Source organism: Nymphalis io, chromosome 21 (genome assembly GCF_905147045.1).
Source record: "Nymphalis io chromosome 21, ilAglIoxx1.1, whole genome shotgun sequence".
Taxonomy (NCBI): Eukaryota; Metazoa; Arthropoda; class Insecta; order Lepidoptera; family Nymphalidae; genus Nymphalis; species Nymphalis io.
This window is the reverse complement of record NC_065908.1, coordinates 6,787,952-6,802,116: the sequence shown is the minus strand read 5'-3', so window position 1 is coordinate 6,802,116 and position 14,165 is coordinate 6,787,952. Positions and strand designations below refer to the sequence as shown.

Here is a 14,165-nt window from a genome sequence, read left to right as displayed (position 1 = left end):
ATAGGTACATTATTATTATATAAGTGCATTATTTGAGTTTATAATTATTCACTTCCTTCATAAGTCTACGCGTGCTGGCTCTCGATGTCACCGCCTAACTGTCACATCAAATCCATCGCGCACAAAGAAATTTGGCAACTCCTTTCTTTGTCGCACTTCCAAAAAATGGAATTCCTTACCAGCTCACGTGTTCCCCTCCTCTTACAACCCGGGTTCCTTCAAACGAGGCGTGAATAGGCATCTTGAGGCCGCAAGGCGGGAGCGGCTAGTGCAGAACATTCTTCCCGACTGTACTGGCCGTCGTCGCGTTTGGACTCGACTACCACTTACCATCAGGTGTGTAGGAGTAGAGTCATTTGTCTTCCCGGCAAATATAAAAAAAAAAAAAAAATTGTATTCCAGAATACTCAATGGTGCGTGCCCGGGTTGGAACTCGCAATCTTCGGTTAATATTCACGTGTTCTTAACTATTTTGGCTCACCGTCAAATGTAAATCTAAAAAAAAAGTTTAGTCGAGGCCAGATAAAATTAATTATGATTCCACTTCTATTATATAGTTAGAAAGCTATATCTACTTAGAATAACAATTTTAACGGAATATATAACCTAAGTTGTCCCATGTTTGTGTATTTTTTAGTTTTTGGTATCTTAATGGATTTTATTCCCTAGTGATGTATTTTATAAGCAGTTTCGCTTTCATCATGTCCGGCTGTCAGTCTGTACTCTCGTTATTTCCACACAATTGGGATTAAGTACGTTCAATATTGAAAATATCAAATCATTGTTTTATTCATCTTTTTGAATTGAGAAGAATTTAATTAAATAATGTATAATATTATATTAATTTCGATTCGATTCTTATCACATTTACAAAATACTTACAAAATAACACTGTTTTGTGGGTTCAAGCCCGGACAAGCGTCGCTGAATTTTCATTTGCTTAATTATATTTATAATTCATATCGTGCTTAGCTGCCATCCTCAAATCGAAATCATAGCTCAAAAATCTGCCACGTGCATCCACTAACCCGTTTTGAAGTAGCATGGTGGAATAAGCTCTTAACCTACTTTTCAAAATGAGATGAGGCTTTTCATTGGGACATTTACAGATTTACATGATGATATCTAAAATCATCTGCCCATAGGAACTGGTAATGAAAGAATTATAATTTAATTCCACTATAGAATCGCTAAACATGTGATTTGAAATGATTTTTCTTTGCGCCAAATATTTTTGCTATAATAAATAAATCTCAGCCTGTTTCATTTAATAACTATTCGTCTGATATTTGAAAATTAATATCAAGCTATAATTTTACGTGACTTTGGCATTAGTTTTGTTATCCAGCCGTAAGGTGAGACACGGTGCCTTTCTAGACATAACTAATAATTTATAAAGCTCTTATGAAATATTTCTATTTAATATGAAACTGTTAGACTTTATGATCTAATAATATAAAATTCTATATTAATATTTAATTAAAGCGGATTTAATATTGATAGTTTGATAGTTGAAGTCACAGGATAATAAATCGATCAGATCCGTTTGATCCGAACACACTTTAAATTTATAACCTATATACAAAACATAAATATATATATATATATATATATATATATATATATATATATATATAAAAAAATATTTTTATGCTTCGATTATTAAAACAATATTACATTTAAATTTGTTAATTTCCTATCAATAACTTGTTTTTATAGAATGGCTCTACTGAATAAAAAATATATTTCTGTTATTAATTGTAAATATAAAAATATTGTAATAATGTTAGTAAGAATTGTAATAGTAAAAGCTTAATCCTGTTTTTTGTATTTTCGAACAGTTGTTATTACTATTTTTGACATTTCTTATTATTTTTGTTAGTATACAATGTGTGTTCAGCTCTAGTTTGTGTCACTGCTTTCGAACAAATACTTATGACTTTTATTTGCGGTGAAGAAAAATAATGTGGGAAAGCTGCATTTTGCGAAAAGAAAACTAAGAAATGTTCATCCACGAGCTCGGAGTAAGGAGAGTGTCGGATTAAAGACAGATTTATTCCCTTAACAGCAGAAAAAGGCTTTTTCAAACATAGTCATTCATCAACTGTGACTGTTCCGACTTGTTAAAATGTGACCAGCGAGTTACTTTAAAATAAAAAGCCATAGTATGGTAAATTGTCGAGCTGTTCCAATGGTCAAAAGGTTAAGATGAATACTGATGAATACGGATTCAAACCTAGAATGCCTGTTTTTTATATATTAAATTTGGGTTTTTAATTTATCACGAGCTTATCACTAAAGGAAAACTTTAAGGACAGGAAGTGTCGGATAGAAATCTGCCACATGTGTATCCACCAAGTCACATTGGAGCAGTTTGGTGGAATTAATACTAAAACGATAAGAGGCCTCAGCTGAAGTAGAACATTACAGGCAATTAATATTGTTTTTGCCAAAAATGAAATACTATGCAATTCTCACTTACGTTATACATGATAATGATTTTATATATTTTGATAAAAATAAAGGTCACGTGGCCATCGTTACTACTTAAACAAGCGAATAAAACCAATACAGACGTCCCATGTCACGAATAACAAACAAACACACAAGCTCGTGCGTGCTTCAAATCGATCCTTTTTATATTATATCAAGCACGTTTCAAACAAAACAACGGCTAACAATATTTTTATATTTTATAAACGCGCGTGAATTTTTGACGTATAAATAAATATATACCCTCAATAATTGTGCAAATAAATTTCTCGCTCATTTGGTAATAGAGCTTTGAGCAGGCCAGTCTGGGTAAATACCACCAGCACATAATTTACCGCCAAACAGTAATGCTTAGTGTTGCTGTGTTTCGGTTTGAAAAGTGAGTGAGCCAGTGTACAGACACAAGTGTTATAACATCTTAGTTCCTAAGGTTGGCGTATCAGCAACGTAAGAGATGGCTTGTATTTCTTAGTGACAATATTATATTTGTGGGTGTTGGTGAACACTTGCCACCATGTCGCCCATTAGCCACATAATTGAAATAAAAAAGAACTGAATGAATTAGCGTTAATTAAATTATTATTTTATACATTTCTGATGAGTTTAGTGTTTTTTTCATTCGTGATTGAAAGCAAATAAATCGTTATGATGCATAAATCCGTCACAGCCCTTATCATATACCATTTGCAAAAGTAAGAGTATATTTTTTTGGAATTTCATATATATTTTCCACAAATTTACAATAATGATTATGGTCGACCACTACATATAATAATTACAATATTAAAGGTCAAATATTAATATTTAGGTAATACTCCAGACTGATGATTCAGGAGTGACTTACTAATATAATTGAATAAAGAACATTTTTGATTATTTATTTACGAGAAATGGATTTGATTTATTAGTTTCTCGTTTGGTTTATTGAAGCAGACTTGAAGGTTCAGTTATGTTTCAGAAGCATTTATATAATTAATATATATATATAGCATTTATATAAGTCATACAGCACTCATAATAAGAAAATAACCTCTAAAAATAGCCTCTTAAAAGGTTTTCATTCGATTTTCCAACCTGCATGACGTCTATTATATGGCCAATATCAGCCAAAAGTATAAATATCCTATTTAATTAACTATGTTATATACATATCTACAAGTAGTGTAATACAAACAGTGATTAAAACCGAAATAAACCTGTTTGCGCTAGTTACCACGTGCTTCGAATTATATCGTAAGAAATGACATTTTCTTTTTAATTATTTTCCTAATAATTAGTTCATAATGAAATATATGGTAGAAAGTAAAAATTTCCGTCGCAAAAAATGTCACATTGAATGAGAATACTCTAAGTAGCCGAGGAAAAATTTAATACCATAACTGTAGAAAAGTGAAGAAATGTTTGTTTATATATTTATTCTATTGAATAAGAAAAGTAATTTCAGGGTTGAGATTTAGCTTTCGATACAAAATCATAACGAATTATCATTAAGATCCGCACTTTCATCCCATAAATCACTAAGGGATGAAAGCATACAAAATGTCTGGAGTTGAAGAAATTCGTGATTAACAATTATGTTAATTCCAATAGTTGTCACTAGACGGCGTTGTTTCATATCATATAAATCGCAATTAACGTCAATCTTATCGAATAAATAAAAAAAAACTTACTCACTCAATAGGCACACTGATTTGGCTTTTCTTCTTAAGATTACATGTAAGAGGTCTGTCTTAGCGATAAATCCGTTTCTTGTAACTTCTTTATCGATCGAGTCTCAGCTTTATTCTTGCACAATAAAACGTGTTCGTATTGTATTGTGAATGGTTGGATTGTCTATATCTTGAGAAATTCGCCAATTCTTCAGAAGTACGCTTATATAATATCGATTCAATTTTGCAATTTAATAAACTATATTGACACTTCTCAGTCTCTTATTTAATATCGAAGTAATTATCCTCGCCTAGCGACAGCGAATGATTAACGATTGCGAGCTCAAAGATCATTAAGCGAGGTACACACTTAGGCATATTGACGTTAATGGACATATTTTACTGAAAATTGTTTTCTCGTTATATTTTATTTGATTTCGTTAATGTGTATATATAGCTTAAAAATGAGGTTTTTTTTTATATTCGCCGGGAGGGCAAATGACTACTCCACCTGATGGTAAGTGGTAGTAGAGTCCAAACGCGACGACGGCCAGTACAGACGGGAAAAATGTTCTGCACTAGCCGCCTTCGCCTTGCCGGCCCGCCTCTTCACGCCTCGTTTGAAGGAACCCGGGTTGTAAGAGGAGGGGAACACGTGAGCTGGTAAGGAATTGGATTTTTTGGAAGTGCGACAAAGAAAGGAGTTGCCAAATTTCTTTGTTCGCGATGGAATTGATGTCACAGTTAAGCGGTGACATCGAGAACCAGCTCGCGTGGACTTAAGAAGGAAGGGGGAAGCAGGAATTAGAGAGAATAATTCCTCAGAGCACTCGCCGTGATACAGTCGATAGAAAGCGCTCAGTGCTGCTATCTCGCGACGCAATTGTAAAGGTTCAAGGGTGTTTGTGACCTTTACGTCGCCAATAATGCGTACGACACGTCGCTGCAACCGGTCCAAGGCCTCCAGTAGGTACTTAGCGGAGCCATCCCAAAGGTGCGAGCAATATTCCACGCAAGACCTGTGTTTTGTACAGCAGGCACAGTTGTTGTGGCGTGAAAAAACGCCGCACCTTGTTCAAAACTCCGAGTTTCCGTGAAGCTGGTTTTATAACAGCCTCGATGTAATCCCTTGGACTAAGGTCGCAGCGAACGTCAATCCCCAGCATTGCGATTTTGCTTTGAAGGAGGGAAGAGGGGAAAATGCTGACTTTTTCGCTGTGAGAGCGCATACCTGTGTTTTCTAGGCATTAAACTCAACAAGATTATCAGAGCACCATTTGGCGATGAGCTCTAATGTCCTATCGAGTTCAATGACAAGATCCTTCCGCCTCTCCTCAATTTCCGCCCGCCCAGCCACTGCGCGTCCGTGGTATCCACCATGCACTGTACTATCGTCTGCATAGCAATGTATGTTCCCAAGAGAGAGCATATCATTGATATGCAAAAGAAAGAGTGTCGGAGATAGTACAGGTCCCTGGGGGACCCCAGCATTCACTACATAGAATTGTGAAGCGCAACCATCAACTAAAACACGAAGGCTACGCTTGTGTAGGAAGCTGGCAATCCAGGTGCATAGCTGAGCAGGCAGACCATATGCCGGCAGCTTGGAGATAAGACTTCTGTGCCAGACCGTGTCGAAAGCCTTGGAAATATCGAGGCTGACAGCCAACGATTCTCCATGCTTGTCGATAGCTTCACCCCAGAGGTGTGTTACGTACGCTAGAAGATCACCTGTGGACCGTTTTGGTCGAAACCCGTACTGACGATCATTAATTAGACAGTGATCTTCTGGGTAGTTGGCAGTTGGTAGTTTAAAATCCGTTCCATCACCTTACAAAGTACTGAAGTACCTCTACTGACGAGATCTGAGCTAGGAATGTAGTATTCCATTCCCAACATGATCTCGTCAGCAAGAGCAGCGGCACTAGCTGTCGGGTCATTCCCACTGAAGCAACGTTCCTTCCAAGGGACAGACGCATACTAATCGCGCATACGGTATGCGCGATTACTATGCGTCTGTCCCAATCTGCCGACTTATAGTGCCAAACGCGACGTTTGCATACCGCTAGTGGTGGCAGCTTGGCCTGTGGCACTCTGGTAGATATAAGGCTGTGATCCGAAGAGCCAAGAGGAGCTTGAACCACAACCCGATATTCCACCGGGTGAGAAGTCAGCAGAAGGTCCAGTAGAGAAGGTGCTTGCCCATCAATGTCTGGGATCCTGGTGGGCTGATCAACCAGTTGGGTCAAGTCATGTGTGAGTGCAAAAGCATGAGCAGTCCTTCCAGCATGGTCAGTTTTGAGGGATTTCAACTATGATTCGTGGTGAGCATTAAAATCCCCCAAAAACACCAATTCCGCGTTAGGAAATTGCTCTTGCGCAGCATCTGCCACCAGGCTAAGATGGTCAAATAATCGGCTTGTCTCCAAGTCACCATTATGGGATCTGTAGATCTTGTAAATTTATTTTTACATGAGGGTACAAAGAATTATTTCTAGCACTAAGACGAGGACATTTAAATAATATGTTACTTAGAAGATATTTAGAGTCAACCATGTTATTAATTATTTTATACAAATATATTTGGTCTCTTAATTGTCTACGCATAGTTAATGGGACTATTCTAGAGATATCTTTGTTATCAGATAATCCAGCTCTAAATTACAAATTTTTTAAGAACTTATTTTGTAATCTTTCTATTTTATCTACGTAGATGTTATAATTGGGATTCCAAACTGTGGAACAATATTCAAGTATGGACCTAACATATGCGTTGAATAAAAGAATAAGGGTGGACCAATGTGTAAATTCTTTACTCAATCTTAAGATGAACCCAAACATACGATAAGCCTTAGAAGTAATATACTCGATATGACAAGTAAACGATAACTTGTGGTCTAAAAATACACCCAGATCCCTAACCTCTGATATTCTGGCTAATAATGTATCCTGCAGTGAGTAATTATATACTATAGGTTTCTTTTTCCTTGTGAACGTTATTATGTTACATTTTTTTATAATTAGATATAAGAGATTTTTAACGCAATAGTTCCTTAAGTTATTAAGGTCAGATTGAAGTGATACACAGTCTTGAGTCGAGTTTATAGTTTTAAAAATTTTCAAGTCATCCGCATAGAGTAAAATATTGCAATTAGAAATGATTTGGGTAATGTCATTAATAAAAATATTGAATAATAAAGGCCCAAGATGAGACCCTTGTGGTACACCTGACGTGACGGGCACAAATGATGAACTAAACCCTTTAACAGCAACAGCTTGACTGCGGTCTCTTAAATATGATTCAAGCCAGCGAAGCAGATCACCGTGTATACCTAATAAATGAAGCTTTCTGATTAATAAGGAATGTGAAATCTTATCAAACGCTTTTGAGTAGTCCGTGTAAACTACAACCACCTGACCACCACTACCCAACACAGCTACAAGTTGATGAGTAAATTCACATAAATTAGATTCAGTCGACCTACCATCAATAAACCCATGTTGTTAGTCAATAATAACCGGTCTTAAAATAGGGTATAAATGGTCATAAACAATTTTCTCGAACAACTTAGCAATAGTATTCAATTTAGAGAAAGGCCTATAATTTTGTATATTATGTTTATCACCAGACTTATGAATGGGTACCACATACGATTGTTTCCACACTTTAGGAATTCTTCCACTACGAAGAGATATGTTAAATAGCATGCAAAGGGGTAGTGCTAAGCTATTATAGCAGGATTTCAAAAAAATCGGAGGGATTTTATCAGGACCACTACATTTGCTAATGTCAATATTTCTCAAATATTTCCCAACTAGATCAACAGATACATCAATTGTACCTATAGACACAGACACAGAATTTAAAGAGTGGTTCAAAGGCAATGAAGATACATTGCTAGTATCTGGTTCGAAAGCAGACTGAAAGTGAGTGTTGAAGAGGTGACAAATTTCATTGCCGTCCGATGATTGAATGGTATTATAAAACATCAAATCAGGTATATCAGATGTAGCATTCTTGGATTTTACGAAAGACCAGAAGATCTTACTGTTACGTTTAATGTTATTTTCAGCATTTCTAATATATCTATTGTAACAGTCTAGCTGCACACGTTTTTGGCGATCACGAAGATAGTCAAATTGATCATAGTCACTCGATCTCTCATATATTTTCCACTTTTTATGAAACTTCATTTTTCATTGATAATTTTTATTAAAGCTTTGGAATACCATGGAGGATAGCGTGTATTAAAAGATTTCTTTGTTGGAACATATTTTCTAATTATGTTGTTAATAACCTCATAAAAACAGTCAAGGGATACTCTATGTCATTATCATCAATTAAGTCAGTCCAATCTACCTGAGATAATTCTGAGTTTATTGCATCATAATCTGCAATCCGAAAGTTAGGTATAAAACGCACTGGCGACCGCATTGAAGGACTCCATGATATTTTAGGATGAATAATCAAAGCTGGGTGATGAGAATCTTCAAAGACCAAAGGTTCATTATATCGATTCACGCTGCAAGTAACTCCACTGATGACTAGATCAAGAAATCTTTCATTTATATTTGATACAGTATTGAATTGATTAAATTTTGTAAATTGAAGAAAACAGTACAATGACTGGACTAACACATCGTTACTAATCATTAAATTATTGGTATAAGAGTTACTAGAGCTCCATCCAGCCGAACTGATGTTAAAATCACCTATAATTAAAAAACAATCATCAGGTTTAATTACGTGGCAATTTGAAAGGATGGGCAAAGTGTGGAGGCGTCTTTCCCCTAGTGGTTGCCAAAAGGAAAAATACATTGACCAGCCGGACGGAAGGGCCCCCGAACCCCCCCGGAAGTGGCCGCCGAGACCCCACCTTCCGGTCACCAACCGGCACGACGGTCCACCCCGAGATTATGCGTGGCCTGGTGGGGCAGCCTCGCGACCTGGTTAGGCACGCTCGGGCCCCTGTACTATGCCACGGGCGGCCAGCGGAACAGCCGTTTCTTCGGGTCTCCCTGTCCGGCAGGACAATACAGTTTACCCCGGCATTGGTTCAACAACCGTCTCCATTGGACCAACACCCATCGCGGCAATACTCGCTCGGGCACTGGCTGTACGCTGGCTGACCTCTAAACGCGGCTGCAAGCCACTTCACGAGTTTTTCACCATGCGTACGGTGGTAACAAGCCAGGCGGATGTTTAACATCCTACCACCAGATGAGCTGATGGTCGCTCAGATATCCCGTAGTCGCCTCTTACGACACCCATGGGAACGAGAGGGGCAGTGAAATGTATTCTTTCACCGTCACTGCACGGTAAAAAAGGTTTTATTATTATTATAGGAGGTTTTATTTCTGGAGTGTATATGATATTATTATTCATTTTAAATATACATAATTTACATAGCATGTAAATAAATGGTAAATATAGACACCATTCGCATATTAATCATGTGGTATCTTTAACAAATGTGCTCGTAGCCTTACTATCAATGAAGCGAATACGATAAATTTATTAAGATTTAACCATTACCAGTATATTATTTAACAGCAAACTTTGTTAAAAGGAAAGAAATTTAATTAGACAAGAATTGGGAGGTATCTTGTTAATATTTGTTTTTGTGTTAAAATAAATCTCTGGAAATAGGTTTTCTTTTTCTGTTTTTTTTCAGATTACTAAGACCCATTTGAATTTATTTAATTATGTACCATCAAAGTATATAGCTAATAAAGATTTTACGGGCCGGTTGGTGTGGTTGGTAGATAATTGCCTTCCACGCCAAAGGTTGTGGGTTCGATTCCCACTTAGGACAGACATTTGTGTGTAAGAAAATGTCTGTTTGTAATTATCTATATGTGTATTTATAAAAGAAAAGTAGTATTTGTAGTACGTCAGTTGTTTGGTTTCCATATTACATGCTCTGTGTAATTCGGGATCTGATGGCCGTGTGTGAATAATGTCACAGGATATTTTTATTTATTTGAGGATTTTATTTATTACAAGCCATTTACCCGATGGAATATCCCATTGAAAACATTATTTAGAAATCCGTTTAAATATTGAAAAATGGACGAACGAACTTTTATGCAAATTTTCATCCCCAAATTCGCCCGCTTGGGCGATGAATTATTAAAAATGCTGTAATAGCTGTCTTTTACTTATAAACAGAACCCTAAACGACGATAATCGTATTACTAACTTTCAAAATGTCATCTTAATGAATGCAATTTCCAATAAAGTTTGAACTCATTAATATAAGCCTAAATACCGATTTTCATTTTCCTAGATCAGAAATGAAATCTACATTCCATAGTATCAGTAATTTTAAAGTTTTATTAAGAAGATTATTATTATTATATGTTTTATTTTATTAGTCTCTCATCAGTTTCTGTATTTATTTACCGTGAAATAATCGACATTTTGACGCGTCTGTCCCAATATGATGCCCAGAGACCTTCATGTAACATTTTATTATGAAAATGTAAGTTAATTTAATAGTAAGATATTATATAGTCAAATTTATTAAGTCTCTGTTGACATAATTAATTAAGTAACTAATTACCTAATTATGATAATGATATCAGCGGTAAATCAGGGTATGGTCAGTAATTTTCAACCCCTGGGAACACATAAAATAATATTAAAAAAAAAATGTAGTTGATAACTATCCTAAAATTACGTAAGTTCTTACGTACTCTTTTTTATTATGGATCGACAAATGGGCTATCTGATGGTAAGTGGTCACCACTGCCCATAGACATTGGCAATGTAAGAAATATTAACCACTCCATACATGACCAATTCCTAACCAACCTTGGAAACTAAGATGTTACGTTCCTCGTAACTGTAGTTACACTGGTTTACTTACCTTTCACCCGGAATATCTGATAAGTAAGTGATACATAGCAGGCTTGCACAAGGCGCTATCACCAAGTAAATGGTCGACTGGGATCAGAATTGTTTTTATTGTGCATCTTATCGAGAGTTTGTATGGGATGTACAAATAATGGTGGCAATTGTAAAGGAAGTCAATATTATAGTGCGCTCTCATTTATAATTCTTATAATCTAATGGAAAGGTATCTTCCCGTGATCTAATATGATCAGAAAGGGTCTAGACTAAGGAACAATGGATTTACGTGAGGCATTGGAGTTTGCTACACTATAGAATTCCAAACGAGCTGAATAATTTTAGTCCCAATTACTTGGCGTTACCCGGGGATCGTTCTCAGGCCATTTAAATCGCAGTTATATAAAGTTATATATTAACGCAACAAAATATTAGACAATTTCTAAGCACTGGTTGCCAACAAATTTTCTGAAAATACAATGCGTGACACAAGATCTCTCTTATAACGACACACAAACATCGGACCAGACTTTGCTAAAATAAAATTGTGACTGCGCTGAACTGACCCCTGCGTTTCGGTCTAAAATTACATCCTGTAATAACGTTTATCTTTACGATTATGTATTTGATTTATTGGTAGAAATAGCAAAAAAAAATATAACAAATAATAGGCATTTCTAAGTTTGGATAAAATACGATTAAACTTACATTGTCTTTGCATCTATAACGCTCATGATACTGAAAATATAAAAGTAAAACTGTTTAAGGTCATGTTTTCTTTTTACTAAGCCACTTATCCTACTGAAACAGCACAAAAAGAATATATTTATTAGTTGTCATTCATTTAAAACGGCTTGTATTCTTAATTATCCTTTAATTAGTTTTCATTAAATTTATCATTTGTTGCAGAAGTGTGGCCCCCAGAAGGTTTAGAAGCACATTCGAGTGTTCGTGGTACTTCAGTGGATTACGCAGCAGCGTTGATGCTAGCAGCGATGGCGGCTGTGTTGCTGGCTGCCGTGGGCTACCAGTGCGCTGCAACCTGGCGATGGATCATGGGCAGGTAACCATCATTTATATATCTATATACATATCTACTTAGTTTTTTTACTTATTTTTTTATTATAACAGGTAGGCAGATTGACTAATGGGTCATCTGTTGGTGGTCACCACCACCCATAGGCATTGGCAATGTATGAAATATAAACCTTACTCACTTTTAATATCATAAAGTTAGATTATTCGTGTTTGGATGCTCTTATCTTAGAAAGTATTCGTTCGATTTGAAAAATATGTATGCGTTAGACTCTCCGTAAATTAAAGACTATATAATTTTGCATATCTAAGAAATAGAGCTGTAACTGCAGATGTCAACTTATTTGACAAACTGGCAACAAGTGCGATAAGTGACAGGCAAAACATATGCAATGATGCTAGCGATAAACGGTTATATTATATTTTTAAAAGTTTATCAATGTGTAAATCTGTTCATTAAAAAAATTTTTCATTACGAGGCAAGTGTCGCGGTTTGCTTTTTATAAGACACCGAATGCATACATGCATAATACGTCATCTGTTGCAGTCATACGTCATTTGTTGTTGTTCTGTATAAGATATCTAGACATGAACGCTCGGGTGAACGATTAATTTAATACAAATAGATCAATCATCAATTTTAAATGATAAGTAAATGTACCTAAATTTTTGAACAAACAAGGACTATTAATTTTAATATTGTTCTGGGCAATAGCCTTGAATAGGCTTAGAGAAAATGTACCAATAAAGGTTCTAGGATCGGGAGAACAATGGTGAAATGTTTTGTTCAGACAGTTGTTATGTGGTTGTATTAAATTTGTATTCATTAAATTTGATTTAAAACTCATTGTTAAACTGTTGTTACCTTTCGGCACTAACTTAATACGTTTACAGTCACAGCCTGTGAATGTCCCACTGCTGGGCTAAGGCCTCCTCTCCCTTTTGAGGAGAAGGTTTGGAGCTTATTCCACCACGCTGCTCCAATGCTGGTTGGTAGAATACACATGTGGCAGAATTTCAATGAAATTGTTTGAAAAAACAGAATTACAATGAACACATGCAGGTTTCCTCACGATGTTTTCCTTCACCGTCAAGCACGAGATGAATTATAAACACAAATAAAGCACATGAAAATTCAGTGGTGCTTGCCCGGGCTTAAAGCCACGATTATCGGTTAAGATTAACGCGTTCTACCCATTAGGCCATCTCAGCTTTTTAATATTTATAATAATAATAAATACATATAACCTGTTTTTAGTTTTCAAAATAATATTTATAATATAAACTATTTTTCTCTTTTATTAATTTTAAAATAAATAAGAGTTTTTTCATACATGGATGTTATAATTTAATTATACTTTATTCAAGTAGGCTCTTGGATGTGATTTAGGTAATTAAATTTTATAAGTTATCAAAATTATGGTCTGCATGAAAAAATCTTTATCTTTTAAAATAATAAGTGCTGACTTTTTATTAATTTCTTTAAGGAAAGCAGATGAACACTTTACTTGTGGTAGGGCTTTGTGCAAGCTCATCTGGGTAGGTACCACCCACTCATCAGATATTCTATCGCAAAACAGCAGTACTTTGTATAGTTGTGTTCCGGAGTGTAGGGTGAGTGAGCCAGTGTAATTACAGGTACAAGGGACATAATATCTTAGTTCCCAAGGTTGGTAGCGCATTGGTGATTTAAGCGATGGTTACCATTTCTTTCAATACCTATGTCTATGGGCGTTGGTGACCACTTACCATTAGGCCGTATACTATAAATAAAAACAAATGTAATATTTGGTGGAGGCTCCTTTTGTCTCTATATACTGACAATGCAATAATTAAAATCAACTCCTAAAACCGTAAACGTCCTAACTATGGAATATAAGACAAAAATTTCATTGTCATACAGAACACATTATACGCAGTATAAATGTATCGCAGAAGAAAAAGTCATGATTTCGTGTCCCACCCAGACCCGCCTCAAGGCCCTACCATCGGTTTTAATATTTATATTTTGAAATACACAAAATTATTAGTTCCCGTGGAGACAAATTTGACAGGTCTAATTTGATTATCTGCATTAATTTAAAAAAAAGAGTTGCTCGCACATATTTAAGCATAAGACTGCTAAACCTGACGTT

The 14,165-nt window shown here is 35.7% G+C and overlaps 1 protein-coding gene across 4 annotated transcripts in view; it reads left to right on the top strand.

Moving 5' to 3' along the window:
- Positions 1–14,165, top strand: part of LOC126776815 (synaptotagmin-10-like) — a 111,614-nt gene that overhangs the window by 58,619 nt on the left and 38,830 nt on the right. For all 4 annotated transcript variants that reach the window (XM_050499616.1, XM_050499615.1, XM_050499617.1 and 1 more), the window contains exon 2: positions 11,905–12,058. In XM_050499616.1, coding sequence (XP_050355573.1) covers positions 11,905–12,058 — 154 coding nt within the window. The remainder of the gene's footprint in view (positions 1–11,904; positions 12,059–14,165) is intronic.